We start from the raw sequence: 27,702 nt of genomic DNA on the forward strand, positions 1-27,702 counted from the left end.
CGGGGCCTGCTTGCAGGAGAGAGGCCTGGAAGTCAGGCACCCGTTACTCATGAGGAGCCTTCCCCTGCCACCGGGCTCCGCTTTGGGCAGAGGTGTTTGAGACGCTGCCACTCTCGGGGGTGGGTGGGTGGGTAGTGGCTGGCTGCATGCTCAGAACTGCAGCTCCCCTCCTCTGGCGGAGGCGGGGGTCATGGCCCCGGGAGGGTCCAGGCTCCCCCTGGTCTCCTGGCGGGGGCTGCTCCACGCTCCTCTCCCTGCAGCGGAGGCAGGAGACTCAGGGCCAGGGCGCCGTGTCGCTCCCAGCCCTGGAGGCAGCCGTCCGGCTCAGCCTGGTGCCTTCCGTTTGTTTCGGATTACACCTCCCATAATTACACGGGCTGCGATCTGACACCTGGTTGGCGAAGGCCGGTCTAGATTTCAGGCCTCTGAGCAGCAACCCGGAGGAAACGCTGCCGCTTGGGGGTTTTAAGGAAGTGAAATCCCGCCGTGGGCGGGCGCGGCACTTTGGCACAGCTGGCTCGTGTGCCCGGGTTCCGTTGGCCCATTGCATGATGGGAGAGCCGCAGAGAAGGTCCCTGCTGCCCAGTGGGGCCTCAGCTCAGAAGCCGGGGCAGGCGTGGGAGATGGGCGCCTGACGGGGGGGTCGTGGGGAGCGCTACCCCGGCTGTCCCCTGGTGACTGGCCACGCTGCCTGAGGCTGATGGGAGTCGGGAGCCCAACAGCACCCTCAATTTAGCCATGACCCATTCCACAGCAGCCAGCCAGCCAGCCCACCCCACGCTTCTGGGGAAGCCAGGGTGCCAACGGGGCCCAGAATTGGGCACTCCACAGCACGCTGCTTCTGAACCGGATGGATCCATGTAGCTGTTGTGGCTCCTCTTGGGCTCTGTTCCCTTCTGAACCCCCTCAGGCTGCCACGGCCTGCATCAGCAGCCGGCTTCGTTTAATTAGGTGTCGGTGGGAGAATCCCTTTCCTTCCACCCTGGTCCTCCTGCGTAATTCGATGTTCAGGTGTGAGGAGAACTTCCTCTTCACCTGTTTTGTGACATTTCCTGCCTCCTCCGCCCATACCTTGTGCATCAGCCTCCCCCAACCTGGCACCCTCCAGATGCGTTTGGACTTCAACTCCCCACGGCTGGCTGGGGGATGGTGGGAGTTGTAGTCCAAGCGCATCTGGAAGGTGCCCAGTTGGGAGAAGCCGCGGCAGGTGGTTTCTGCAAGGAAGACACCCCCGCGTACACTCATGCGCTGTTGCGCCAGCGGCGGTTGTGAAATCCCTTCCTTGCTGTGAGAAGAAGCCGAGCCTGTCCGTGCGCGCAGCCGGAACGGGTGCAGGGGAGGGAACTCTGTGGCAACCGTGAACTTGCGCTCCGAAGCCTTCATGGTAAAGCGACTCCGACCCGTGCTGAGTTTCCGGGCGCCACCTTCGCTCTTCTCGCAGGAAGCGTGGCTGGGGGCAAGGAGGACTTTTCGCCAGCCCAGCGCATCGAGCCCGCTCTTCCCTGCCCGCTTGCACATGAAGGCACATGCGGAGGGGGACGAATGGCGTGGACCTCAGTTCTCCGCGTTTGCCGTGGGTCTTCCGTCCTCATAGGGGCCCCCACGTGCGTGTCTTGCCTCGGGGGCCGGGGGGCCGCTTGCTTTGTCCTGGAGGCTGTTTGAAGCAACCAATCTCTGAGTTCTGTTCTGTTGACAGTTGTCTGGAGGGCAAGCCAACGGCATGGAGGCGCTGCACGGAAGCTGGCCGTGGGGGGGGGGGGGAGATCCCTGCCGCCTGCCTCCTTGAACCTGGGCGCGCTGCTCCTCCTCCTCTCGAGTAGCTGGAAGGGACTGGGTGGGCGCCTTCCATCCCTCTCTGGGCTCGGGCAGAAGGCCGGGGCCGGCAGCTTGGGAGGGCCGGGGGCTCCGGCTGGGCCTGGGGTTGCTGGGGCCTGCTCTCACCTCGGCTTCCCCCTTTTCTCTCCCGCTCAGCTCTCCGCCGGGAACCCATCTCTCTACGAGACCTATTACAAGCAGGCGAGTGCCGGACGCGTCCTCCTCTCGTGCCCCCTGCCCTGCCTCCTCCCCCTCCCGCACGGGGTGGTCGCGTTGGAAGAGCTTGGCCCTGGGAGGGGAGCAGAGGTGGGAGCCAGCCTTTGAGCTCAACAGAACGCTTCCTCAGGCTGGGGAGAAGACAAAGGGGCGGGACGAGGAGGGCAAGATGACCGAGCCCCGAAGTCCGGAGCCTTGGACAGACGGGATGCCGGCCTGGGCCCGTGAGGGGGGAGCACTTCTCTTCGTAGCTCAGCTGGTGCGCGGCCGTTGCTTTTGCAGGTGGATCCGGCCGGCGCTGGGAGGGTCGGTGCCAGCGATGCCGCCCTCTTCCTCAAGAAATCGGGTCTCGGGGATGCCGTCCTCGGGAAAGTAAGTCGAGCGTCAGCCCTCGGGAGGGGAGGGGGATTGGGGAGGGGGCTGTACCTCCCAGAAGCAGGCAGCGGGGGCAGGACGCAACGCAAGAGGAAGACCCCACCCCCCATTTCCCAGACTGCCGCGGGGCCTGACTCGGTGGGATGGGCCCGTCTCTGCCCTGGGGACGTCCTCCTGTCCGATGCAGTGGCGGCGGGCTTCGGGTGGGCGTGGGCGTGGGCGTGGCGGGACAGGGCAGGAACCGCCCTCCTCTGGAACGGCGAGCAACACACAAGCCACAATAGGCGGCCCTCCCTCCCCTCCCCCCCTCCCTCCCCACCACCACGCTGCCGGAACCTGGTGCCTTCCAGTGGTTTGGGACACCAACTCACAACAGCCCCAGCCAGCCGAGGGTGATGGGAGCTGTAGTCCAAATCTTCTGGACTGTGCCGGGCAGAGGTTCTGGCCTTCTCCACGGGTTGCAGCTGCTTTCCGGGAAAGGCCTCTGCCCCTGAGAGCCCTGCCTGGAGGAGGCTGGGTTGGATCGGGCCCGGCGCAAGGGCTCCCTGCTTCCACTTTGGAGTCGTGAGTCAGCGTGTCGCTTTGTGTCTTCTTAGATCTGGGATCTGGCTGATCCGGAGGGAAAGGGGTTCCTGGACAAGCAGGTACGTGAGGCGGAGAGGAGAAAGCGCCCCCCCCTTGAAAGCCCAGCTCTGGGGGCTCAGGTGGGCACCCCTCAGGGGTTCAAGTGGGCGGGGCGGGTGTGTTTGTGCCCGTCTCCTGTGCCAGCACCTAGAACCAGGGAAGGTGCTGAGGGCCCTCCAGCCGGGCCGCCTATCGACCGCAGCTCCTTCCCTCGGGGACGACAGGAGCCCGTTGTGTTGGTGACTGGCTAGCCGACCGGCTTGTGTCTCTCTCTCTCTCTCTCTCTGTGCCAGGGCTTCTTCATTGCGATGCGCCTTGTGGCCTGTGCCCAGAGTGGCCACGAAGTCAGCCTCGGAAACCTCAGCCTGACGCTCCCACCGCCAAAGTTTGTAAGTGCCGCCGCTCCTCCTCCCCCCCGCCCCCCGGCAGACGGCTCCTCCGGCTTCGGCCGCCCCGTTCTCCCAAAGAGGGGGGCTGTCAGACAGGCGCTGAGGCGTTTCCCCCCCTGTCCTTTCAGCACGACAGCACCAGCCCCCTGCTGATCTCTTCGTCGGAGGCTCACTGGGCCGTCAGGGTGAGTTTCCTCCGGCTCGCCGCTCTGTGCCGTGGCTGGGAGCTGCCTTCCCCCCGTGGGGCTCGTCGTCCACACGGCCCCGTGGCCAGTCTCTCGCTTTACGTGCGGATCGACCGCCTGGGGCCCGTCACACGGCAGGAGGCTGCGTTGCCTTTGTAGCGCCGTCTTAACGTCCGCGGGGCTTCCTAAAGGACGAGAACGTCCGGTCTCTGCAATGGCCTGCCGTTACGTCAGGCCGTTGTGGTTGTTAATGATACCTTCGGCCACTTTTGGGGACCCTGCCCGTGCCAAGTGACACACAAACAAGGCCCCCGGGTGAGGAACGAAGCCCATAATCCCCGCCCGAGCAAGTGGACAGAGCACCTGAGCTCCTCTGTCCAAGGCAGAGGGAGGCCTTGGCGCTCGGCCTCCACAGAAGTCTATAAGGAGGGACCTCCACAGTTTGGGAGCCACCATCAATGAAGTCCTGACTCCCACACACACCAGGCTAGTCCCGTCTGCACGGGGCACTCTCAGGGAGGACGTCCCAGGCAGGTGCTCAGCGACGGCAGGATTGGGTGGGCGAAGGCGGTCCTTCGGAGAGCCGGGTCCGGTGCCAACTTGGGCACAAAGCGGTTGGGATGGTCGGGGTGGGCTGAGGCAGGCTAGGCTTGTGGATGGAAATGGGAGAGAGGCAGGCGGGCCAAACCCTGCCAGCCCGTATGGTACGAAATCCCCGGTTCAGAGAGCGTCGGGAGCAGCGTGGGCCGGGCGATTCTTCCAAGCGACGGATGCAAGCCCCCTTGGCCTGGCCAAAGGTTAAGCTTTGCCTTCATGCCGTGGCTACGCCGGTCTCCAGGAGGCCCCACCGCTCTGCAGGCGTGGCCCTCCGTGGCCGGTGGGCTTTGAGGCGGCACCTTGAGCACTGATTTCTGCCCTCCGAGCACTGTGGGTGGGTGGGGGGACGGAGGCGAGGGCGCCGTGGCTCCCCAAGGCCAGCGTTAGCCTGTGACGCCCCCCGTGTAAGTTTCAGGGGCAGCCCCATCCTCGTCTCCTTTCCTTAAACGTGGGGCCTGAAAGAGCCTTGCGGCGGGAGCCGGCCTGGGCTCTGAGCACCCACCGGGCCCCTTCCCAGCCGTTCGCTGGGCTCCCTCAGTCTGATTGCGGGTCTGTCTCTTGCCCTCTAGGTGGAGGAGAGAGCCAAGTTTGACGGCATCTTCGAAAGCCTTTTGCCCCTCGGCGGCTTGCTTTCAGGAGACAAAGTGAAGCCGGTATTGATGAACTCCAAGCTACCTCTGGACATCCTGGGAAGGGTAAGCCCAGCGGCGGCCCTCGCTGCCCGCTCGCCCGGTTCTCCGCAGTGTCACGGCGGCTGGGGCGCGTCACTGGCGTCTCGGCAGGTTCAGACAGAGGCCGGTCTGTCCACGTTGGCAACCTGGGCGCCTCTCAGAGCTTGATCCAGGCTCGTTCCTCTTGTGGCCCATGAGGCGCTCCCACCCGGAAGGGCTTGCGCTGGGAAGAGGCAGGGTGGATGGGGGCCGTCCTGCCCAGCCCCTGCGAGCTTTGCCGGAACCCTGCCCACCCCAGCTTCGTGGGTTCCGCTGTGAAGGGTGCTTCACGCGGTGCCTTTGTGGGTTTCGTGAGCTGCCCCAGCCGTTCCGTGGCTCTCTCCCGCAGTTGGAGCGGAGGGGGTGGCGCGTGCACGCGTGCATCTCGAGGGGGCTGGTGGCCTCCTTTGAGCCTTAAAACCAGGGACGGCCTGGAGTCCTCCATGCAGGAAATCCGTGAGGGGTTGCGGTTGTGGTGGTTGTCCTTAGCTGCTCCTTCGTTGCTCTTCTGATCGTCTCCCTCTGCCCCCGTTTGCAGGTGTGGGATCTCAGCGATATCGACAAGGACGGGCACCTGGACAGAGATGAGTTTGCCGTGGTAGGTACGGGATCGTGGCGCTGGTCCCCCCCCCCGCGACTTCCAGCCCCCCCCCAGCTCCTTTCCCTCTGGGCCTGAGCCGCTGCCCCCCCGCTCCTCTCCCTCCTCCTCCTCCTCCTCCTCTTCTTCCTCCTCCTCCTCCTCCTCTCCTTCTCTCCTTTCTCCTCTCCCTCCTCCTCCTCTTCTCCCTCCTCCTCCTCCTCTCCTCCTCTCCCTCCTCCTCCTCCTCTCCCTCCTCCTCCTCGTTGTTCTCTGCAGACGTCTTTTCCCTCTGGGCCTTGCAGGCGATGCACCTGGTCTACCGCGCCCTGGAGAAGGAGCCCGTCCCGTCCGCCCTGCCCCCGTCGCTCGTGCCCCCGTCCAAGCGGAAGAAGGGCCCCCTCTTCCCCGGGGCAGTGCCGGTCCTGCCGGCCAGCCCTCCCCCCAAAGACAGCCTGCGCTCCACCCCTTCTCACGGCAGTGTCAACAGCCTCAGCAGCACGGGCAGCCTCTCGCCCAAGCACAGCCTCAAGCAAGCCCAGGTAGGGCCGGGGGCCGGGAGGGCAGGAGGTCACGCTGCAGGCACCTGCTGACGGACGCGACGCTCCTCTCTGGCCACGGAGCAGGAAGCCGTCCGACATATTTGGCCCGATTGCCGGGCTGTTCCGAGGCACACTGGCTCTGAGTGGGGAGGCTCAACTTCATTTCTACACAGCCCAATAACAAAAGCTCCGCGTGTGGTTCACAATGTGATAAAATTCAGTATAAGGCTTTCAAGAGGCAGCTGGACAACCCTCTGTCAGGGATGCTTTAGGGTGGATTCCTGCATTGAGCAGGGGGTTGGACTCCATGGCCTCAAAGGCCCCTTCCAACTCTACTATACCGTGATTCTATGGAAACCTTTAACATACCAAAACGTAAAAGGGGACAGGTAAAAACAATGAAGAATACCCAGGTCCTGATAAAACAGCTATTAAAATGACCCGTCATTTGCCATCAAATGCCTGGGAAGAGAGGAAAGTCTTCACGTGGTGGCAAAACGAGGACTGTGTTGGTGCCAGGCGAGCCTTCCTCACTTGGGGGGCCCCCCTTGAGAAGGCCCCCTCCCTCGTTGCCAACCTGGAGGAAGGAGGGCCTCCGATGGCACCCGTGGGCATCTGGCCAGTCTCATTCCAGGAGAGGCGCTTGGCCAGGTGTTGTGGTCCTGAGCCATGTAAGCCTTTCTATATCCGAGCAGCACCTGTGAACCGCCCAGAGAGCTTCGGCTATTGGGCGGTATAAAAATGTAATAAATAAATAAATAAATAAATGAATAAATTGAATGGAGCTCAGAAACGTAAAGGTGGCCAGTGCAAGCAGGCTAGAATGAGATCCTGCACTCAGACCCTCTGGCCGCTGCCGTTTGCACAAGCCACAGCTTCTGGACGGTCTTCAAGGGCAGCTCCACGTAGAGTGCATTGCAGTAATCTGTCTTGGCGTTTCCCAGAGCCTAGATGCCAGGCTATCCCTGTGCCGATAGGGCCACCAACTGAAGCGGGTAGAAGGCCCACCAGGCCACTAAGGCCACCTGAGCCTCCAGGGGCAAGGGGAGCTCTGAGGGAACCCCCAGGCTCCTACCTGCTCCTTGGCGGGGACCATAGCCCCATCCAGAACAGCGGGGGCAGCGGTGCACTGTTGGAAGGAGGGCCGGCCGGCGGGGTGTCGTTTGCGCACTGCAGCCGGGCTCTCTGCCGCCCTTGCAGCCCGCCGCGACCTGGGTGGTGCCGCTGACCGACAAAGTCCGCTACGACGAGATCTTCCTGAAGACCGACCTGGACCTGGACGGCTTCGTGAGCGGCCTGGAAGTGAAGGACATCTTCATGCACTCGGGGCTGTCCCAGGGCCTCCTCGCGCACATCTGGTACGGGCCCATCGTGGGGGGAGGGAGGGAGGGCGGGAGGGGGGTGGCCTTTCCCAGCCAGGCGCTCGGTGATGCTGATCCCTCCGTGGGGCCTGTGGCTCAGCGCACTGCAACACCCATCATCCCCCAGCTGGCGTGGCCCTGGGCCAGGCTGGCTGTGGGCGACAGTCCGGCCCCTCTGGAGGGCAGCGTTGGGGAAGGCCGCCTGGGCCGGATGGTCTGATGGAGCGGAGGGCCTCTTCCTGGCAGGGCGCTGGCTGACACCCGGCAGATGGGGAAGCTGAACAAGGACCAGTTCGCTCTGGCCATGCACCTCATCCAGCAGAAGGTCAGCAAAGGCGTCGACCCTCCGCAGGTGCTGCTGCCAGACATGATCCCCCCAGCGGAAAGGAGCATGCCCGGCCCCGGCCAGGTGAGCCCCCGGCCCCCACCCCACCGGTGCTCTCTCCCCTTCTCGTGCGCGCTGTGCGTCTGCGTCTCCCTGTTTGCTGCTGGTAGCTCATCCTTTGAGCCGGGGTCCCTTAAAGCAACCTGTTGGGGCCCATGGGGAGTTTTGAGCGGGGGCTGCGGCGTCTGCCTGGGCCCTGGTCCGGCTCTGGGCGGCCGCTGCTTCCGATCCTTCTCAACCCAGCTGCCTCCGAGGGGCCCGGATCCTCCCCCTGGCCCGCTCCCCAGCACACCTTTGCGTCCCGCTCCCGTGGGGCGGCCTGCCTTTCCTCCCGGAGAGCCTGAGCGCCTGCTCCTCTGTGCTTCCTCCTCTAGACGCTCTCAGGGTACTTGGCTTCGGTAGGAAGTGAGATCCCGGCCCTTGCAGACATGCGTCGTGTGAGTAAACGGCGCTCCCGAGGCATGCAGCCCCCCTTCTCCCCCCCCCACCTTCAGGCGGCCTTTCTTTTGCCACTTCGCTACGGCTCCCTCCGTCGGAGCTGAGATCAGCCGGGGAAGGTGGGGGGAACCCTTGCCGTCACGCTGAGGGAGGGAAAGTGGGGACAGGATCCGCTGCTCCTGGGCCGTGGGAGAGGAATCCGGCCAACCGCTCTAAACGGATCCGCTTGGATCCCGGTCCAGGCATGCTGCATCTCACTGGCCTTCTCCAGCTCAAGGATCCCAGGCGCTTTGTCCGTCTTGCTTCCCTCTCCGCGCGCTGCTCCGTCGTCACGTTTCGCAAGCGCAGCCCGGGTGGCTGGCTGCATTTCCCCCATCGTGCTGCCCCAGAGGACGGCTGGGCCGCCAGCCCCCCATTCCGATGGCAGGCTCAGCCGCCGGACGGCACCTGGCAAGCGGGCGGCTCCGGGTGCCTCAACAGGGCGTGTTGGCTTCTCAACAGGACAGCTCGAGTTCGGTCGGATCCGGGGAGTTCACAGGCATGAAGGAGCTGGACGAGCTCAGCCAGGAGATTGCTCAGCTGCAGAGGTCAGGGAGCGCGGGCCCCCGGGAGGGGGGAGGGGGCTGCCCCCGGGCTCCTTCCGTGGGGTTACGGGCCAAGGCTTTGGCAGAACGGGAGAGGCAATACGCCCCTTGGCCGAACGGCCGGCAGGGCCAGGGATTGCTTCCCCTCACAGGAGCCCTGGCAAGCCAGCGTCTTCCTCTGCGGACCTCGGTGTCCCCCAAGACGCTTACGCCTCCTCACGAAGAGGGCCGCCTGTCAGGGTGCTCCTGACAGGCCGATGGGTTTCCCTGAGGCCGGCTGCAGGCAGCTCCTTGCCTGGTTCTCACAGAAAGGGATGTTCCGCTCCTAGGAAGGCCCGGCCCTGATCGAAGGTGCAGTTTTTCTCCCTGGCAGTGGCCGGCAAGGGCCCAACAGCCAATGATTGTCAAGGCGGCACACGCTCAGAGCTCATGCCTGGCCAGCCCCTGTTCCAGCCCTCCGCTCTCGCCTTTCTCTGTCTCCGGGGTGGAGGCTGCCCTTCCTGGCTCCCGAAAACCAGGGTTCGGTTCAGGTGCCAGTAGGCCTCCTTGGTCACAGCACCCCAGGACGGGAGCCCGAAGACGACCCCGGCTACCACGGAGGGCGCCTGGCACAACTTCCGACGTTGCCGGCTGCGGCCCAGTGAGCCGGATAAGGCGTCCTTTCAGCTGCAGCACCTGCCCTGAATGACCGTTCTTCTTCTGCTTGCAGAGAGAAATATTCCCTAGAGCAAGACGTCAGAGAGCGGGAAATCGCCATCCGGCAGAAAACCAACGAGGTGCAGGTAACGCCACGTGGGCGTCTCTCATCTTGTCCTCCGCCCTGGGGGGCAGGAGGAGGCAGCCCACTCTTTTCTGGGGTCCCAAGGCCACGGCTGTGACTTCCCTCTCCAGAGAGGAGAAGCCGCCCAGGTTCCGCCTCGGACCCGGCCTTCCGGCAAGAAGTGGGGCTTCTCTGTCGCCCTTGGGCTTCGTCCCCTTCAAAACGGAGCAGGAGAGAGAAGGGGGGAACGTTCCTTTGCGCCTCCTCCGCTCCCCCCCCACGCCTTGGTCCGCCCAGCCCGGTGTTGCCGACTACGGCGTGCCCCAAGTCACCCTTGTGTCGAAAGGTTGCCCTTTGGAGGCCGCCTCCAATTGATCCGTTGATCCCTTTCTTGGGATCGTCCCCCTCCGAGAAGGCTCCGGCGTCAGGACCTGATTCGGGGCCCTCCCGGCTGGGGGACACAGTCCAGCCACTGTGCTCAGGCTCGGCGGAGGGCCTCTGCTCGGAGCGCCTGTCTCCCCAGCTGCAAAGCCCGGCAAGGACCGCCCTTCTGCAGTCCCGGCAGTTCCTTGTACGGTGAAGGTCTTGCCCCGCTGAGACGACATCCTCCTATAGGCACCCCAGCTTCAGGCACTTCAGGGCCTTCTTGGCAACCCCCCCCTCAGCCCCCGGTTCAGTCTTGACCCCTTCCTTTGGGCCATTTCCAATGTGTCTCATTGTCTGTTTGCCCCTGAATTGCCTTTTTGAGGGGAGGCCGCTTTTAAATCGTATTCATTATTACATTCATACTCCGCTTTTTTGCTCTTGCAAAGAGCCCAAAGCTGCTCACGTGGCGGGGACTAGAAGAGCCCAGGTTTCCCCAGTCCAGTGCTCTAACCGCTGCACCACGCTGCCTCCGTGGTGGCGAGCGTTTTGCCCTTCCGGACGCAGGTAGTCGCAGGAGGCTGGCGTGAGCCCCGAGTCTCTCCCCTGGATGCAGGCCCTCGGGTCTTTGGCCTCCTGCTCCCCAGGCACTTCGGGGCCTGTGGGGTGATTCCCTCTGCGGAGCGGGGAGGTTGGGCACAGCGTTCCCTCCTCGACTGGCGGCGTACTGGGCTTCTGACGGATCCAGTGTGTGTGTGAACGTGTGAACGGTGTTTGTGGCAAGCTGTTCTTGCAGGAAGAGCCTCTGGGCAGCCCCGTCTTCAGCGCAGTCGTGCCTCCCTCCCTCCCTGGGCACCAGGGAAGCGTGCTGGCCGGCCGGATCCCGCCCGCGACTCCCGCCCAGCCCCGCTTTTGCCTCCTCCCACTTCCAGGAGCTGCAGAACGACCTGGACCGGGAGACGAGCAGCTTGCAGGAGCTGGAGGCGCAGAAGCAGGGCGCTCAGGACCGCCTCGACGAGATGGACCAGCAGAAGTCCAAACTGAAGGACATGCTGAGCGACGTCCGGCAGAAGTGCCACGAGGAGGCCCAGGTGGTGAGTGCGGGCGGGCGGGGATGGCGGCGATGCATGGACTAGGCCGCCCGGGGGCCCTGGCTGTCGGCCTGGCCGGCTGGGGCCCATGGCAGTTGAAGTCCAGCGCATCTGGATGAGGAAGGCTGCTCTAGGATGGAGCTGGCTCCTTCCAACCGTAGAAGAAAACCTGCGGAACTGACAGCCTCAGGATGTGCGGACGCTGCTACGCAAAGGGCGGGAGACTTTCGCGGAGCAGGAATCCTCCAGTGGCTCTCGGCTGTGAGGGCTACAGCCAGCCCCCAGCCTGTCCTGAAGCAGTCTGCCTCCAAATTCCGTGTGGGGAGGCAAGGACCGGCAGGCAGCTGCCTCCCCCTTCTGCTTTCCTCATTCCTTTCCTTTCCTCCCCCCCACGTGCTGAATTCAAAATGCTGTTGGATGTTCGTTTCAGATCTCGTCGTTAAAAATGCAGATTCAGTCCCAGGAATCGGACCTGAAATCCCAGGAAGACGACATCAGCCGGGCGAAGACCGACCTGAACCGGCTGCAGCAGGAAGAGTCCCAGCTGGAGCAGAGCATCCAGGCTGGCAAGGTGCAGCTGGAGACCATCATCAAGTCTCTGAAATCCACCCAGGAAGAAATCCACCAGGTAAAGCAGGAGGCTGCTGAACGGAACTTCCGATGGGAACCTCTCTTTTGTGAGCGCCGTGCCTGGGGTCAGAGTTCGAGGGGGAGCCCAGCACCCACCCACCCCACTCCCTCCCTCAGCACACAGAGTGGTGAAGGCTGGCAAGCGGGGCGCACGCTCTCAGGGCCCCATCAGCCTGCCCTGAAAGAGCTGTGCTGGTTGCCGCTTGCTTTCACCCTTGGGGGCGCAAAAGGCCTGCTGAAGAGAGTCTCTTTGAGGGCCCCGTTGGCCTGCGGAGTCCTGCCCTTGAGCTCGCGTGGCAGGGCCTTCCTCCTGACCGTCAGAGCAGGACGACAGTGGAACCCGTGACCGAGGGAGGTGGTGGGCTCTCCCACGCTAGAGGCCTTCAAGAGGCAGCTGGACAACCCTCTGTCAGGGATGCTTTAGGGGGGATTCCTGCGCTGAGCAGGGGGTTGGACTTGAGGGCCTTGTAGGCCCCTTCCAACTGCGCTATTCTGTGATTCTATGATTCTATGATTCCTGTGTGGCTCCCGGGCCGTGGTGCGCTCCCTCAAGAACTGCGACTGGCTGCCACCTCTGGGCGTCTAGGGAAGGGCGGGACGGGCGCGGCTGTTTAATTTATCCTCCGAGATGACGCGCTGTTAACGTTTCGCCATTTGCGCTGTCCTGTTTTTTGTGTGACATTGCCGTACACCGCCTGGGTGACTTTTTTTGGCACATGGGAGGTGCCTGCCCCCGGGGCTTTTGGGAGGGCCAGGAAGATCCCGCCGTCCGTCCGGGCTGGGTGTGGGTGTGTGCCTGGGCTCTCGGGGGCGGTGTGGGAATGAGAGGCCTGCCTTTCCTTCCGGCACAGGCGAGGAGCAAGCTCTCGCGGCTGCAGGAGAGCCACCAGGACGCCAGCCGGAGCATCGAACAGTTCAACGAAGCCTTGAACGGGGGCGTGCAGGGCGGCAGCATGACCAACCTGGCCGACCTGAACGAGGGGAGCTCCCAGAAGGACCGGGCGGGGGGCTTCGGGGCCTTGGTGAGGAGGGCAAAGGGGGCACGGGGAGGGGTGGGTGGGGGGCCAGGAAGAGGAGAGAGAGAGAAGGGATCCCCCTGCCCCCGCCCCCCGCCCTGTTTGATCCTCACCCTAAGCGGTGGCCGCCGCGGCGTCTTTGGGCCGGGGGCCGAGTCGCACAGCCCCTTCAAAGGCCCCCTCTTGCCCTGCTTCGTTTGGGAAGCGCCTGTCGGGGGGTCAAAGAGGTTTGTGCCAGTAAATGATGTTGGGCCCCAAAGGCACAAACAAGCAGCAATATTTCAAAGAGGGATTATTGGGCAGGAAACAGAACAAAACCCAGACAAGAAGCCAAAGAGCCCGATAAGACCCAGGCGCTGGGGGACGCAGATGCGGCCGAGGAGGGGGGGGGGGCGGCGCTCAAAAGCCCACCAGGCGTGGCGAAGGGGGCCGGGCGAGGGGGTTCCTGCAGGTTCTTCTCCGCCGCAGAGGAGGACCCCCCCCTGGCCCTGGGGCTCCACTCCAAAGGCGGGGCGGGTTGCGATGGGCTGCTGGTGGAGGACGTCACTGGCAGGACCGTGGGGGGGGGGACGACTTTGGGGTGGTGCCCCAGAGCTCCCGGGGCTGCTGACGGGGAGACCCATCCGGTGTTGCGCCTGGCAGCTGAATTTGAGCCCGCAAAGATTTGCCGGAGCCCGAATTGGCCCCCTGGAGAAGGGCTCGACCATGATGGGGGGGGATGGCTGAGCCAGGGGCCTAGCGGGGTGGGGGGATCCTGGCCCGTGCGCAAGGGCTTAATCCAGCTGTTTCCACCTGGGCCCCAGGATGACCCCTTCAAGAGCAGAGCCCTGCTGTTCAGCACCAGCGCCCAGGAGCTGCCTGTGGACCCCTTCCAGGCGGAGGACCCCTTCCGAGGGGCGGACCCCTTCAAAGGCAGTGAGTGGCAGCAGGGGGGGGGGAGCCTCCTGGCCCGTCTCGGGGCGCCGGCTGGGCACGGCCCATCGACTCGCCCCCCCACCTCCCTCCCTCCCTTCTTCTCCCAGGCGACCCGTTTCTGAACGACCCCTTTGCTGAGCAGCCCTCGGCCGTAGCCGCCGCTGCCGCCGCCACTGCCGCTGCCACAGGTGAGACCCCCACCCCCACCCCGGCGCTTCCTTTGTGGCCGTGGGCTTCCTTGGGTTTGCTTGCTTAAAGGCCAGCGCCTCTGTCCCTGGAGAGGGGGTGCGAGGAGACGGGTGAGCGCAGGGCCCGATCCGTGTGCGAGGAGTGAAACCAGCGCCAAGCGATACGGACACGGAGGCGCCGTGTTCGTAGCGACAGCCGTGAAGGCCCAACTGGAAACGCTGCCCTGGCCGGATGGCACCGGGCCTGCGCGAGGGTGGCCGGGGTCCCGGCCGGCTGCCAGTCGGGCATCTCCCTCCTGCTGCCCGCCGCGCCGTTGATCCTCCCCCGCTCCCACTTTGAACTCTGTCCTGCCAGACCCCTTTGGAGCTGACCCGTTCAAAGAGAGCGACCCGTTCCGGCCTCCTGCGCCCGAGGATTTCTTCAAGAAGGCTGAGAGAAGCGACCCGTTCACGTCGGACCCGTTCTCGCAGAACCCTCCGCTGCCCTCCAAGGTGCGGGCGTGTGGGTTCTCCTGCGTCTGCGCATTTGCCGCTGCCGGAGCAGCCGGAGACTGAGCGACCCACCCACGCGGCTCTGAGGGCTCGTGGCGGTCGAGAGGCCTGGTCCGGCCTCCCTGGGCGTGGCAGGAGCGTCCTGGCGGAAGAGGCTGGCCCCCGGGGCCTATGAGGGAGCCCCTGATACCGGAGCGGCTTCATGGGGGAGAAGGGGGCGGCCCTTGGATGCCCGAGACGTCTTCCCCGCGGCCCCTCTCTGGCTGCCTTTTCAACGGACTCTAGTTTCCAGACAGGCTGGCTGACTGGAGATGAGGCGTTTGTTTACAGCCCCGGCAGGCGAGAGAAAAGGACACCTCTAGGGAGGCTCGCAAAGGAGCCGGAGACTCCCCGGGGGTGGGGGGGCGCCTGTGCGCGTCCAGCAGTGGCCAGAGCCTTGGAGACTCCTTGGAGACTCGCCTGTCCGTGTCTCCAAGGAGGCCGGCCACGCGTGGGCCCCCGTGACCCCCCGTGACCGTGCGCTCCTGTTCTTGCGTTCTAGCCGAATGCCTTTGAGCCCAGCGATCCGTTCCTGTCGTTGAGTGTCCCTGCTTCCAAAGGGCCAGGTAAGAGCAGCGGCTGCCTGGGCAGCCCTCTCCCTTGCCCCCACCCCACCCCACCCCACCCCGTGCACCTCCCTTGCCCGCCCTGCCTTGAGAAGTCTCCGGGGTGCTTCTGATTCTGTGCCCAGAGGCGTGGGGGGGAGAGGCTTATAGGTGCTAGCAGGGGTGGGGGGCGCTGGTGCTGCGCTCACTTAGCATGGCAAGGGGCCCTTGCTTGGCTGAAGCATCCCGGGACAAGCCAGCCGGGACGTCCCCCACACCCCGAGCCGTGCTCCCTCTGAGCAGCCACCTGGGAGTGAGCGCTCTCTCTCTTTCTCTCTCTCTCTCCCCCCCCCCTTGATTTCAGATCCTTTTGGGACGTTCGACGCCTTTGGCAGCAGCGCCTTCAGTAGCTGCAGCAGCGAAGGATTTGCAGACTTCAGCCGGATGTCAAAGGTGCGCCCCGTCCCGTCCCCTCGCCTGTCCGTGTCTCCCCCAGCCCACCCTGGGAGACGCTCCTTCCTCGCTCAGTGCTCAACAGGCAGGCGCTTGAAGGAGACCAGGCCTGCCTTTGCTTCAAGCCCCCGTTCAGCGGAGGGCTGGCGGGAGAGGGCGCGAGTTCCTCGTAGTCCGGCCCCCCACTGCTCCTTTGCGCCGGGGGCAAACGGATCCCTGCTTCTCCGCACCCCGTGCGGCGTGGCGTTGCGCCAGCGGCCGCTCTCCTCACCTCTCCCTCGGCTCAGCCTCGCTCCTCGCAAGGCTGTGGTGGGTAGCCGGGGTCCTAGCGCGGGAAGGGGCTCGTGACCCCCCTCCCTCCCTCCCTCCCCCCCCAGCTCAGTGCAGGGATCCCATTCGAAGCATCCCTGACGACGTGACTGCTGGAATACCTCCAGGGACGGAGAGCACACCCTGTCCCCACCCACCACGACTGCGCTGGCCCTGAGGCGATTCTCCCCCCCCCCCCCCCCGGAGGCGCCTCTGAAATCTGCCCTCCTGTCACCCTCACCCCGTCCTTCCGTGTCCTCTGGTCTGGAACCGGCTGCAGCCCTCCTCCGCCCTGACCGATGGCCAGCAGGGGGAGCCGCCATGGTCTTCCACCACCAGGGGGCAGGTGGTGAGCTGGGATTCTCCCGTCCCCAGTCCACAGCCCTCGCCAGAGTGCAGCCTGAGCAGCGGGACGGCCGGGCGCCTTTCTGCCCCTGGGGTGTCCTTGCAGCTCCTTGCAGTTTGGGCGGAGGGAGCGGAGCCCTGAAGTGGGCTCAGCCCCCCAGGCGGGACGTCTCCCCCCACCTCCCGGCCAGGAGCCTCTGGGGAGCCCGGAGGGCGGCAGCGTCTCCCTCTCTGAGGCGGGGTGTGTCTGTGTTTGCTCGCTTGCTGCACCCCCTGCCCCACGAACAACCCTGAGACACCAGGCCCGCTTGCAGACCCTGACACGCCGCCTTTCTTTACTCACGCTCCTCCGGGGAGCAGGGGGGGCTCGTGCGGCCGAGGGGGCCCCTCCCCCACCCAGCCTCCTGCGTCCCTTCGTGCACGACGGGGCCGGATACTGGACGGGGCCCGGGCGCCCCGAAACCCTCCCGAGCGTCCTTCCCGCCCTGCCCCAGCCCATCCCTGCTGCGTCCAGAGGCGACGGGTCTGGCGGTCCTGCTCCGGCATGTGTGTCTCCCCCTGGCTCGCTGTTCTTTCCTGCTGCTTGCAGCTGCTGGGGCTGAGGATCAGCGCTTCGCCCGCCCGCGCTCGCTCAGTTGTCCTCCTTGCCCTGGACGGTGTTTGTGACCCAGCGTGGGCTGGGGCCTAGCACTCGGGGCGGGGCTGGCGGGGCTCAGGTGGCAGCGTGGCCCCGGGGCACGGCGCTTGCAGACCCTTTCCCCCCCCCCCCCAGCTCTCTGTCCGCCTGCAGCGCTGACTGCCGCCTCCTCTCTCTCTCTCTCTCTCTCTCTCTTTGCCCGCCTTCGCCACGCAGCCTCCAGTTTCGGACCCGTTCTCCTCCTCCTCCTCCTCCTCCTCCTTTGGAGGGGCTGGTTTCCCAGAGGACCCTTTTAAGAGCAAAGCAGGCACTCCGGCCCTCCCGCCGAAGCGAGGCGTGCCTCCGCGGCCCAAGCCTTCCGCTGGTGAGTCCTCCTCTTCTTCTGTCCTTGGGACCCAGGGGCAGGGAAGGGCAGGGGCCGCACTGGGGCTGGGCTGGCGCTCGCTCCCCCCAGGTCGGGGTTCCCCAAGAGCCGTTGAATGGGAGCAAAGACGCCCAGCGCTTCTGTCTCTCCGTCTCTCTCTCTGTCTCTCTTCTGCTTTGGACTGGAACGGCTGCAGTGCTTGGCCACGCTTGCGCTCTCCCTGTGTGTGTGTGTGTGTGTGTGGGTGGGCGCACGAGAGCAGGGGGATCTGGTCCCTAAAAAGAAAGCTTGGCACCGTCTCCCCATCCTCCACCCCACCCCAGGACTTCCTGAACGTTTGCACTTGCCGAGGGGTTTCCCTCCCAGCCCGCAGACTGGAAAAGAGCGTCCAGAAGTGGGTTGCCTTTCGGTCCGTTGCGATCCTGCTTGGAGCGCAGCGGTGGCAGTGCGGCCCCCCCTCCCCCTCCAGACACATGGGCGGCCGGCGGTGGCCGGCGGTTGGCAGCGTGGCGTGTGCTCAGCAGCCCCCCGCCAGACCAGGGGCCTTTCCCTCGGCCCTCCTCCCGCCTTGGCTCTGTGGCGTTCTGAGTTGCGGGAGGGGGGCTTTTGGGGCCGCCCCCTTCCCGCTGAGGCCCCGGCCGGTCCGCTCGGAGGGGCTCCCGTGGAAGTTCAAAGGGATGGTTAGGGTTTGCCTCTCTCTTTCCTTTTCTTGTTTTTCTTTGCCCTCCTTGCTGATAAGGGATCTGGGTGCTTCTCACCACCAACGAGCTTCTAGGTAAAAGTTGTTGAGCATCAAAAGAGAGAAACAGATTTTCTCTTCCGAGTACCGGAAGCCCGCGTGTGGGCGTCAGTGATTGCGAGTCACTTCAGTGCTCCCATCGATCGTGGGACAGCTGCAGCGCCCCACCCAGAACCACTTCCTCTTCGCAGCGCGGTCTGCGCAGTGCAACTCGCCGGCAATATCGGTGGGGGGGGGTGCAGAGCCTGGGCCGCTCGCCAGGCCGGGGGGGGGCCTCCCGGCACTGTGGGCACATTCGCCACGGGGGCCTGTCCGGGCCAGGAGCAGCCCGGGCTGCAGCACCCCTCCCCCTTGCAGGTCCCTTTTCTGCGTCGCCCCCTGGCAAACTCTTCTGTGCCCATCTTGCTTGGGCTCATTGAGCGGGGAAACGGGCAGCCCAAATGGTCCAGGGGCCCGAGCTGCTCCCCGACGCCTGGGACCGTTTAGCGGGAGGGGGGGGGAGTCAGGGGAGACACGAAAAGAGGGGGACGAAGGGATGCCTGGGGTGGAGAATGTGGACAGGGAAGCGTTTTTCTCCCTCTCCTGGCATAGAATAGCAGAGTTGGAAGGGGCCTCTAAGGCCATCCAGTCCAACCCCCTGCTCCATGCAGGAAGCCACCTCAAAGCATCCCTGGCAGAGGGTTGTCCAGCTGCCTCCTGAAGGCCTCTAGCCTGGGAGAGCCCACCACCTCCCTAGGTCATGGGTTCCACTGTCGTGCCGCTCTGATGTCCAGCCGGAATCCGGCTTCCTGTCACTTGAGCCCCTTATTCGTATCAGCACCCGTGAAAGCGAACGCTAGATATTCAGGACAGATCAAAAGAAGGGCTGCTTCGTACAGCGCGGAGTTCGACTATGGAATGGGCTGCCACAAGACGTCGGCATGGCCACCCATTGGGATAGCTTTCAAAGGGGGTTGGATCAATTCCAGGAGGAGGAGGAGGAGGCGGCGGCTATCGGTGGCTACTAGCCCTGATGGCTCTGTGCTCCCTCCAGTCACAGAGGCAGTCTGCAGGTGTCTGCCAGTCCCTGGGCAACGGGGGGTGGGGGCTGTTGTGCTCCTTGGGGCAACCCTCTTTGAGCAGCATGCCGGGCCAGAGGGGCCCCTGGCCTGATCCGGCGTGGCTCTTCTTCCGTCCTCGCGCGTTGTGAGGAAGGGGGACTTCCCAGCACGGAGGCAGCTCCTGCGGGAGGCCCAAGAGAGACGCTCGGGAAGGCTGCCAGCCCCCCCCCCCCCAGCATCCCACGGTGGTGGGGCAAGCAGAGAGCCTTTCCTGGCAAAGCAGGGAGCGCCCCCCACCCTTGCCCTGGCCTGAGAGGAGACAATCTTCCAGCCCGGCGGACTGGAGGCTTTGAACTGACGGATCGGTCCACGCGCCCACTGCCCTGCTTTTGAGAGCCATGGAGAATTTCTCCTTTAGGGCATTCCTAATGGAAAGGCCGGCTTCGCGCCGTGTTTCTCTCTGAACGAGGCCTGTTGGGGCCACGCGGGGCCTTTGAGTGGTCGGAACGCAGCTGGCGCACCCTCCTGGGGTTTGGATGGGCCACCAGCCGGCTGGAGCCCACGGAGGCCGCCCTGCCCTGCGTTTTTGGAGTCCTGTATCCCGTTCCAGGCGCCACATCTCAGGAGGGCCTTCGGCAACGTGGAGCGTATCCGGCTGGCGGCGAGGGGGCCGGGAGGGACGGCTGTTGGCACCCGCAGCAGAGAAGAGGAAGGAGAGGCAGCTTTGCCGTCTCCGGGTGCCTGGAGGGGCTCGCTCCTTCTTCCTCCAGAACCGGAAGGGCAGGGGAGGGCAGTCACAGGGAATCCTCCCGGGGCAAGAAGCGGCTCAAGCCTTTGCTGATCCCCGTGTTACGCTCAAACGCCGCGTTGTTGCCTGTGACCTGAACTGATGCGGCACCCCTGGGTCCAATGCAGGGCCCCGTTTTTGCAGGCTTGCAGATCCGCACGGCCTAGCGCATCCTTGCCGGGCGCCTGTCAGGCCCCACGCCAGCCCCCCCTCCCCCCCCCAGGCTTCCAGAGTGGTCGGATGGAGGCTTCCGAACCCGGAGAGGGGTGCTGCTGCCTCCTCGTGCCTGTTCCGACCTCTGGGGCTCTTGCTTTGCTGAGAAGAAGCCGCCTTTGCAAGCTGGCATCTTGTCTCGGTGGTTAACGCCTCTGCTGCTAATTCGAGGCCTGGTCTCCGTTCTCACGCCACGGGAGACTTGTTCTCAGGGGCTGAAATCTGAAGGCATTCCGTGACGAGGCAAGAGGCCCACAATGCACTGGGGCTGAGCTGTGTTTGGGCAGCCTGAGGCCAGCTTCTGGGCAGGGGGCCTGCTGGAGGCACGCGGCTGCCTTTAGCTCTGGCGGTGGGCAATTTGTTTTGAAGAAGGGGCGGTGGGAGTGGGGTCCTGGCAGGGGAGGGGGGCTGAGCCTCGGCCCGTGCCTGAGGCAGAGGCCCTGGTAAGTTCCCTCCCGACGGCCTCTTTGCAGCTCTTCAGACGTTCCCTGGGGTCAGGCGCCCCCGATTTGGGTCCCGGCCCCCGCATGCAGCCACAGAATGAGGGCTGCCCCACTTGAGGCTAGGGGATGCATGGGCCGGGTTTGTATTTCCCTGGACAGCTCTTCCGAGAAAAGCCCCTTTTGCGGAGGGCCTCCCGCCAGGCTGGGTTTCCCTTCGCCGGGCTTCATCGCTTGTGCTGAACAGCATTCAGAAGGCCGCTGCCTTACCGGCCCCCGGGGCGACTCCATCGACCTGGGTTCTGGGAGGGGACCGGTTGGTCGGGCTGGGGCCAGGTGTGTCTCTGGCCCAGAGGAGCGGTGGAGTGTGGATGGAGGGGCGGAGGCGATCTGGAGGCTGGCGAAGGGCCGCTTTGTGATCCGGCTGCAGCAGCCGTGCTCGGGGGGACGGGAACACAGTGGCAGCCCAGCTCAGCCGGAGGCAGCTTTACAGGAGTGGCGAAGGCAGGCGGGGCGGCTGGGATCTCTGTGCAGGGAGCCGCCCGGGGCCCTGCAGGTGATGCCCGGGGAGCCGGCCCGTGCACCCCTCGGCCCCCGCCCTGCCAGCCCTGCAGCGAGATGGGGGGTGGGGGAGCTGCCGGAGCACCGGGGCTGTGATACCAGCCGTGTTGTGCATCTCTGTTTTGCAGAAAGGTTTTGCCTTCGGTGTGGTTTAGGTTCGCCACTCGGGCAACTGCTGAAACGCTTGTGGTTTTTCAGTGAGGGCCTGTTTTGCTTTCGGGGCTGATGCAGGGGGAAGAGAGAGAGGCGGCTACGAGCAGAGAGAGGAACCCGTTTCCCTCAAACCTCCTAGTGAGCCACCGAACACCAGTGCTCTGAAAGTGCCCCCCCCCCCCATGGCCGGCTCCGGGGTCCCTCCCACCCGCCTCTTCCTTGCCCTCCTCCTCCTCCTCCTCCTCCTCCTCCTCCTTCTCCTTTTACCCTCGATTCTGCGCACGTGCGTTTTCCTTGTGCAGGTTGTCCCAGCGAAGGAAAAAGCCGAGCGGCAGGAAGGGGCCCCTTTTGGCGTTGAGCTTTTCCCTCGTTGCCCTTTGTGTTGAAGCGGGGGCTCTTAGTGGGGTGGCTTGGGGGGGTTTATTTTGGGGGGGTTGCATCCCGCTGGGGCAAACGGAGCACCTGCAAAGCTGGCTTCTCCCTCCTCCTCCTCCTCCTCCTCCTCCTCCTCTTCCTCCTCCTTTCGTTGGGCAGCGCCAAGGTGTGGCGGGGGGGAGACCTAAGTTAGGCGCCAGGCCCAAGTGGGGGGGACATTTCACTTTCCGCGGTGGGGGGAGGGCTAAGGGGTCCCCACGCCAAACCCATGGTAAGTAACCTCCCTTTTCTTCCTTTTGTTTCTCTCCCCCCCCCCCCCGCACATCCCCCCACCTCTCTTTCTCTCTCTTTCAACCTTCTCCAGGTAAAAGTCCTCCCGTAAGCCAGGCGGGGTCTTCTGATTTTGCCAAGCCCCCCGACCCGTTTCAGCCGTTTGGGGCTGACTGCAGTGACCCCTTTCAGAGTAAAAGGGGGTTTGGGGACCTATTTAGCGGAAGAGACCTGTTTGCTCCTCCCTCTTCAAGTAAACCTCCTAAAGACTCTTCCTTGGGCTTGGCCAACGTCGGCTCTGTAAGTTAAAAGTTCCTTCTCTCTGACACCCTCCCTCCCTCCCTCCGGGCCCCTGCGGGGCCATTTCTGCTCCACCTGCGCTTCTCCTCCTCCTCCTCCTCCTCCTCCTCCTCCTCCTCCTCCCACAGCTTTTGTCTCGTAGTTCCTCGTGCTGTCTGTCCCCCCCCCACACACTCTCCATCCCCCATTGTAGTGGTTCTGTATTAATACGTCTGTATCTCTCCGGTCCCTTAGTTATCAATAAACAGAGCTCTGCGTTCCATGTTAGAACTTGATGGTTGTGTGCTCCCTCCAGTATCCGAGGCAGCAGGCCTGTGTGCACCAGTTGCTGGGGAACATGGGTGGGAGGGTGCAGTTGCATTCATAGAATCCTAGAATCGCAGAGTTGGAAGGGGCCTACAAGGCCGTCGAGTCCACCCCCCCTGCTCAAGGCAGGAATCCACCCTCAAGCATCCCTGACAGATGTCCTGCTTGTCCATCCCTGGCCGACGGCTGGTCGGTCGCTGTGTGAACAGAGCACTGGGCTAAATGGGACCCTTGGCCTGACCCAGCCTCAGGGCTCTTCTGACGTTCTTGTGTCAGCGAGGTCTGTTGGCTTGCTTGTATTCTTCTTCTAGCGGAGACCCTGCCTGCCTCCCTCTCCAGGCCTGCTCCGCTTGTGCCATCGGGGGCCCTGGGGGGGGGGCACAGCTTGAGCCCCCTCCCAGAAACATTGTCGGGGTCCAGAAAGTGCTGCTGTTGCTTTGATTTATTTTTAGCTCTCTACCTATCGAAGAACCTCCTTGCATTGCAAACACTTTCTGGTTCTGGGGTGGGGTGGGGTGGGGGGCCGGTCATTCTGCAGGGAGGGACACAAACACCCCCACCCGGACTTCGTTTTTTTCAAAACTGCTGCATTAAACGTATAGATTATGGAGTTCAGACGTGACAGACGGCAAAAGGCCGTGAGGGATTGCGGAGGCTTCGGAAGGGGTTAGTAGGGCAGCTGGGACGGATAGACACAGACGGGGTGGGTGTGGGGGGGTGTTAATGGGGGAGAACGTAAAAGGTTGCGTTTGAAGATGGGGAACCCAGCGCCGGGGGTTGAAAGCGGCTGGGTCGCAGCACGAGCTGTTTTGGAGGCGGAAGACGGGCGATCGTACGGTCAGCCAATTGACCTCGGCCCTCTGTCTCCGGACCAGAGAGAGGCCGGGCAGAGCGCAGGGACCAATGCGAGGACGCATCCGGGCAAAGAGGGAGCCGGGGCCTCTGGAGCCCTTTCGCCGAGAGAGTGGGAGAGAGGTGGGAGCGCGCGGGGGCCGGCTGCGGGATCCGTCGGCAGCGCCCAGGCCTTCGCAAGCATCTGGGAAGAGACCCGCGGGGGCTGAGAAGGTGCGCGGCCGGCTGTGCTTGCAGGGGGCTTTCCGTGGGAGGTCAGCCGGAAGCGGAGGCAGGACCAGGACCGGGGGCGGCAGGACCTGCGGGTGGGCGAGGCGGCCGGCCGGCCGGCCCACCCGGGGGTGCTTTGGGCACCGGGCCCCTCTGCCCTGGGCTGAGCCCTCGGAGACCCCCTCAGTCGGCAGTGCTTTGCGGGGAGCGTCCGAGCCCCCGCCGAGCGCCGGGAGGACTCCGCCGCCCGCTTGGCAGTCGCAGCGTTTGCATCTGAGCGCCGGCGAGGCAGAAGCGGCTGATAAACAGGAAAGCCTGCCTCGGTGTTATTTTACTTTTTGAAGGCACCTCCTGCCTCTTGCCTTCCTGGGCCACGGTGGGGGCGGGGGAGGCAGGGCAGGCAGGCAGGCTTCTAGCTGCGCCTGGTTGGGCCGTCTGGGCTTTAGAATCGGTGGGTGCGTGTGTGTCCGTGGCGTGCTGCTCCTTTTGCGTGCATTTTGCTTCTGAGGCTGCGTCTTCTCCACGAGGGAGGGAGGGAGGGAGGGTTCCGCCGTTGGATGGCGCGGCTTGTGCGGAGGAAGGGGTGCGGTGCCAGTGTGCCCCCTCCCTCCCTCCCTCCCTCCCCCCGAGCCCCCCCTTTCCCTCGTCTCCACAGGGAGGGGGCCTCTGCTCGTTGCTTTGATGCAGGCAGCAAATTTCCCCGGTCGCCTTTGGTCGAAGGCCTCCGCGGATCCCTCCTCCCTCCGTTGGGTGGAATGGGAGCAGCCCCGATCCGGGCTCTCCCTTCTCCCATCGCTGACAGCGTGGGCGCTTCCCGGCTTTGGTGCCAGCCGCTCTCTCCCTCCTCTGCCAGTTCTGTAAGGCCGCGATTCCCCCCCCCCCCCCGCTTGCTCCACCTGGCCTCCTCGTCTCGGCGCTCGCCGGCACCAGCGTCTCCCCGGGCTTTTTCCAGCCCGGCCCGGAGACGCTGCCGCTGGCGGGGGTTGAACCGTGCCCCTTCCTCGGTCGCCGTAGAGACGAGGTCTGCGGCCAGACGCGTGAAGAGCAGCGCCAGGAGGACAGGCCAGGCCTCTGCCCGGAATAGGGGAGGGCGGAGGAGGAGGCAGAGCGCGGTGCAGCCCCCCCCCCCGCGGGCACCTCTGCTCTCGCCCCTCGCCTGGCCGGCCCTTGGCCTTCAGGTGCTCCGGGGGTGGGGGGAACCTGCCCCTGGCGCCCACCGCAGGGGCCCCTTAACCGCGTCTGCGTTGTGTTGCCTTTCAGCTTGGGAATGAGGAGCAGCAGCTGGCCTGGGCAAAGCGGGAGAGCACCAGAGCCGAGCAGGAGCGGCTGGCCCGCCTACGCAGACAGGAGCAGGAAGACCTGGAGCTGGCCATCGCCCTCAGCAAGGCCCACATGCCGGCATCCTAGAAGCCCGGGCGGCCCGCCCTGCGCAGCTGAAGCCCGGGGCCTGTCGGGGGGGACGGCGCCCTTTCTCCGTCTGTGCCGCTCAAGTAAGTCGTCCCGCCTGACGGGGCCGGCCAGGCGGCCGGCGAGGAACCAGAGCCGCTGGGGGGGGGGCCCTCCGCCACCTGTGCTCAAAGCACCTTGCCAGGCGGACTTCCTGGGCTGGCGGAAGCGAGGGCCCCGCGGCCGGCGTGCCCTGCCACGGGGGCAGTGGAGGGGCGGCCCAGCGCCATCTCCCCCCGCCGCCCGGCTCCCCGTGCCCCTTCTCTGCCAAGAACTGTAGCCTAAACGGAGCTGCCGCCGGGACTCCCTCCCGGCCCGGAGAAAGTCGCGCGACGTCCATAAAGTGATCGCTTTGCTTTCATTCTGTAGTGAAGTCTCTTTTTGACGCTCCCCGTTGGGCCTGCGGGTCCGTCTGAAACCTGCAGCTCAGCAGGATCTCTTTCCTGCACCTTTTTGGTTTAGCTTAAGGAACTCCCCGCCACCACCGCCCCTCCCGGACTTTGAGGCCCTGGAGGCCTGGGTCTCCCTTCGGGCCGGAGGTTGGAGGCTCGGATGACGGGACGTTCTGCGGTTCCAAACCCGCCCTGCACCTAGAAAGCTAGCCTCTCAGGGAGGAAAGGGCTTGTGAGAGCCCAGGGCCCACCCTGCGGAAGCCTTTGTCCTCGTGGATGGGATCCCCGTTCCGCCTCGCCCCTTAGTTCTAAAGCGCTCTCTGATCGCCCAGGAAATCTAGCTGCTAACGGTGTTCTTGGTGTCCTCAAAAGTGAGCGATCTTTTAACCCACAACGATTCATATCGAAACCAGCGGAAACGCTGTTCGTTGCGGCTCAGGGCAGGGCCGCCCGCCCTCCCGCCGTGCACGCTGCCTGAAGAAAAACAGAGCCCAAAGCCGCCTCCTGCCTCTGGGAAGGGCCGGCTCTGCCCTGCGCACCCTCGCGTCTCTGGCCTGGGGGGGAGCTTGGCAGGCCACACTCCGGGGGGGGGGGGGGGCGCTTTGGGAAATGAAGTCGACCCCCACCTTCCTTGGACTCCGGTCTCCATGATTTCGGCTTGGTGTGCGTGGGGGACTCTGCACGCGTGTCTTTGCCCGGCGTCTGCTCTCCCTCCCTGCTTGCGTGGTGGGAGGCAGTCGGGGGAGGGGCTCCTTTTCGGGACCTGCAAATGGGGTGTGATCCGTGGCTTGCGCCCCCCCTCGTCGTCCCCCCACCCTTTTTACGGCAAAATGAGCTCCCATTTGGCCAGTTTCCTTTCCTCGCTCGGAACGTGCCCCTGACCCCGAAATAGCTGCCTCGGCTTCGCCGGGAGGAGGAAGGGCGTCGGGCGGTGTCGCTTGCACACAGCCCCGGATCTTTCCCTGCAAAGCATGAGCAGTCCTGCCCAGCCGCCTCCTCCGGTCCTTGCAGGGTGCTTCTCTGGGCGGAAGAGGGGTGCGTGTGCCGGAGCAGCAGCAGCTGTGAAGCTCCTCCGTCTGTTCCAGGAGCTCCGTTTGCCAGGGGGGCCGGTGGGGAGGGGGGGGCGTCTTCAGTTCCACCCCCACCGTTTGTTCATCCCGTTTCACGCTGACGCAGGTCTGTGTTTCAGCGCCCTTCCCAACGTTGTGACATCGTGGCCTTTGCATCAGTCTTACGACCGAACCTCGGTTACGGGGCGTTTTCCGTGGGGGGATGAAGCTCGGGGAAATGGCCTGCCCCGCCTCGCTGGCCCTCGGGCGACGGTAGTGCCAGGACCCTCTGACGGGGCGGCCCTTCCCCGAGGGCTTCCAGACCGTGGGCGCCCCCTCGCCCGTCCTCACGGCTGCCTCTTCACAGCGAAGGCCGTTCTCCCGCGGGTACCGATACAAAGGGTGTGTAGTTCGTGGGTGTGTAGCATCTGTCCCTGTCCTGGTGCAGAAGGCTGCGGAGGGCCAGGGCCGGATCCTGCCAAGCGCCGCTTCCCCGAAGTGGGACCCTTGAATTGTAGCCCACAGAGGAATATGCTGCTGCTGCTGCTGCCGCTGCTGCTTGGAGGGGGGCAGAAATGGGTGTGTTTGGGGATTGAGCGGAGCAGCTTGGCCCCCCCTCTTCCTTGTGCAGGGTTTGGGGGAGCTAAGGAGGCCTTCTGAGCTTCTACACGGAAGGAAGGGATCCAGTCCCCCACCGGGAGCCGGGCAGGGAGGGGCATGTGGGGAGGGGGGCCTGAGGCCTTCGTAGATCTGGAGGGGCGCTGAACAGGAGCACAACTTGGGCAGGGGGCTCAGCACAGCCCCCGGGCGTGCTTGCTGCCCCCCCCAACACAGCTTTTGCCAGGGGGCGGCCGGCCCTCCCTCCCTCCCTCCCTCCCTTTGGAGCAACTGTGGGGCTGCCCGTTCCCTCCCCCTCCCCGGCCCCACATCCTTCCTAGCGTGGGGCTTTGCTCTTCCCGCGTGAACGTGGCCAGATATGTATGTGTGTCCGTCCCCCCCAAGCACACATTGGTCTTGTGTAGGGGCTCTTGTCTCGGGGCGTCGTTCTTTGGGCCCCTCTAGACCCCCCCCAGCTGCTGCCGCCCCTGACTTTACCAGCAGCTGATGCACACGTATCTGTGGCATTTGTGCCTGTGGGTGTGACTTATGCCCCCCCCCCCCGGTGTGAGAGGCTCCCTGGTTTCCGCTCTTGCGCTGCAGTTCGGCAGTGTCACCCAGCCCTCCTCTGAGCAGGCCGGTCTGGGTGGAGGCCCCGCTTGTGGGTCGCGGCGATCTCGCTGTCCCTTGGCTCACCTGGGGAGTTGGGTACCTCGGCCGACCTGCCAGGCCCAAAGAACTTGCCCCTCCTCTCCTCCTCCGACCGCTGCTCTTTTTTGCACCCCAAAGAGAGGCCTGGCTGGTCTCTCTTTCCCTTTCAGGCCTGGGAAGAGCTGCGTCTCCCCAGGCAGAAGAGGGGCTGAAGAGCACAGGCCGGCCGGCCGGCTGGCCGTTTCTCTCTCCTTGGTGAGCGGAGAGCCAAGGGAGGCTTGGGAGCAAGGCGGTGGCTGCTCCTGGGGGGGGGGGGGTTCTCTTTTTCTCCCCTTTCCCTTCGCTTCCGCTCGCCCTGCTTCTAAAGGCTCACAGA

The 27,702-nt window shown here is 64.8% G+C and overlaps 2 protein-coding genes across 7 annotated transcripts in view; both read left to right on the forward strand.

The window, feature by feature from the left end:
• EPS15L1 (epidermal growth factor receptor pathway substrate 15 like 1) overlaps positions 1-24,998 on the forward strand; it is a 28,313-nt gene extending 3,315 nt beyond the window's left edge. The window contains exons 2-25 of one of the 6 annotated variants that reach the window (XM_063147388.1): positions 1,972-2,016; positions 2,314-2,403; positions 3,003-3,050; positions 3,324-3,419; positions 3,548-3,604; positions 4,771-4,896; positions 5,450-5,509; positions 5,794-6,030; positions 7,231-7,388; positions 7,638-7,800; positions 8,151-8,213; positions 8,716-8,801; positions 9,508-9,580; positions 10,854-11,015; positions 11,443-11,640; positions 12,494-12,664; positions 13,462-13,573; positions 13,681-13,761; positions 14,117-14,253; positions 14,795-14,858; positions 15,202-15,290; positions 16,798-16,945; positions 21,618-21,823; positions 24,452-24,998. In XM_063147388.1, coding sequence (XP_063003458.1) covers positions 1,972-2,016; positions 2,314-2,403; positions 3,003-3,050; positions 3,324-3,419; positions 3,548-3,604; positions 4,771-4,896; positions 5,450-5,509; positions 5,794-6,030; positions 7,231-7,388; positions 7,638-7,800; positions 8,151-8,213; positions 8,716-8,801; positions 9,508-9,580; positions 10,854-11,015; positions 11,443-11,640; positions 12,494-12,664; positions 13,462-13,573; positions 13,681-13,761; positions 14,117-14,253; positions 14,795-14,858; positions 15,202-15,290; positions 16,798-16,945; positions 21,618-21,823; positions 24,452-24,598 — 2,817 coding nt within the window. In that variant the 3' untranslated portion in view covers positions 24,599-24,998. Of the gene's footprint in view, positions 1-1,971; positions 2,017-2,313; positions 2,404-3,002; positions 3,051-3,323; positions 3,420-3,547; positions 3,605-4,770; positions 4,897-5,449; positions 5,510-5,793; positions 6,031-7,230; positions 7,389-7,637; positions 7,801-8,150; positions 8,214-8,715; positions 8,802-9,507; positions 9,581-10,853; positions 11,016-11,442; positions 11,641-12,493; positions 12,665-13,461; positions 13,574-13,680; positions 13,762-14,116; positions 14,254-14,794; positions 14,859-15,201; positions 15,291-16,797; positions 16,946-21,617; positions 21,824-24,451 lie in introns of those variants that run through there. The other 5 variants (XM_063147390.1, XM_063147391.1, XM_063147389.1 and 2 more) reach the window with 5 other exon arrangements.
• Positions 13,038-27,702, forward strand: part of AP1M1 (adaptor related protein complex 1 subunit mu 1) — a 70,539-nt gene continuing 55,874 nt past the window's right edge. The window contains exon 1 of the mRNA XM_063147395.1: positions 13,038-13,041. The gene's annotated coding sequence lies outside the window, so the exon portion shown is untranslated. The remainder of the gene's footprint in view (positions 13,042-27,702) is intronic.

This window comes from Elgaria multicarinata, chromosome 23, assembly GCF_023053635.1.
Source record: "Elgaria multicarinata webbii isolate HBS135686 ecotype San Diego chromosome 23, rElgMul1.1.pri, whole genome shotgun sequence".
NCBI classification, from domain to species: domain Eukaryota; kingdom Metazoa; phylum Chordata; class Lepidosauria; order Squamata; family Anguidae; genus Elgaria; species Elgaria multicarinata.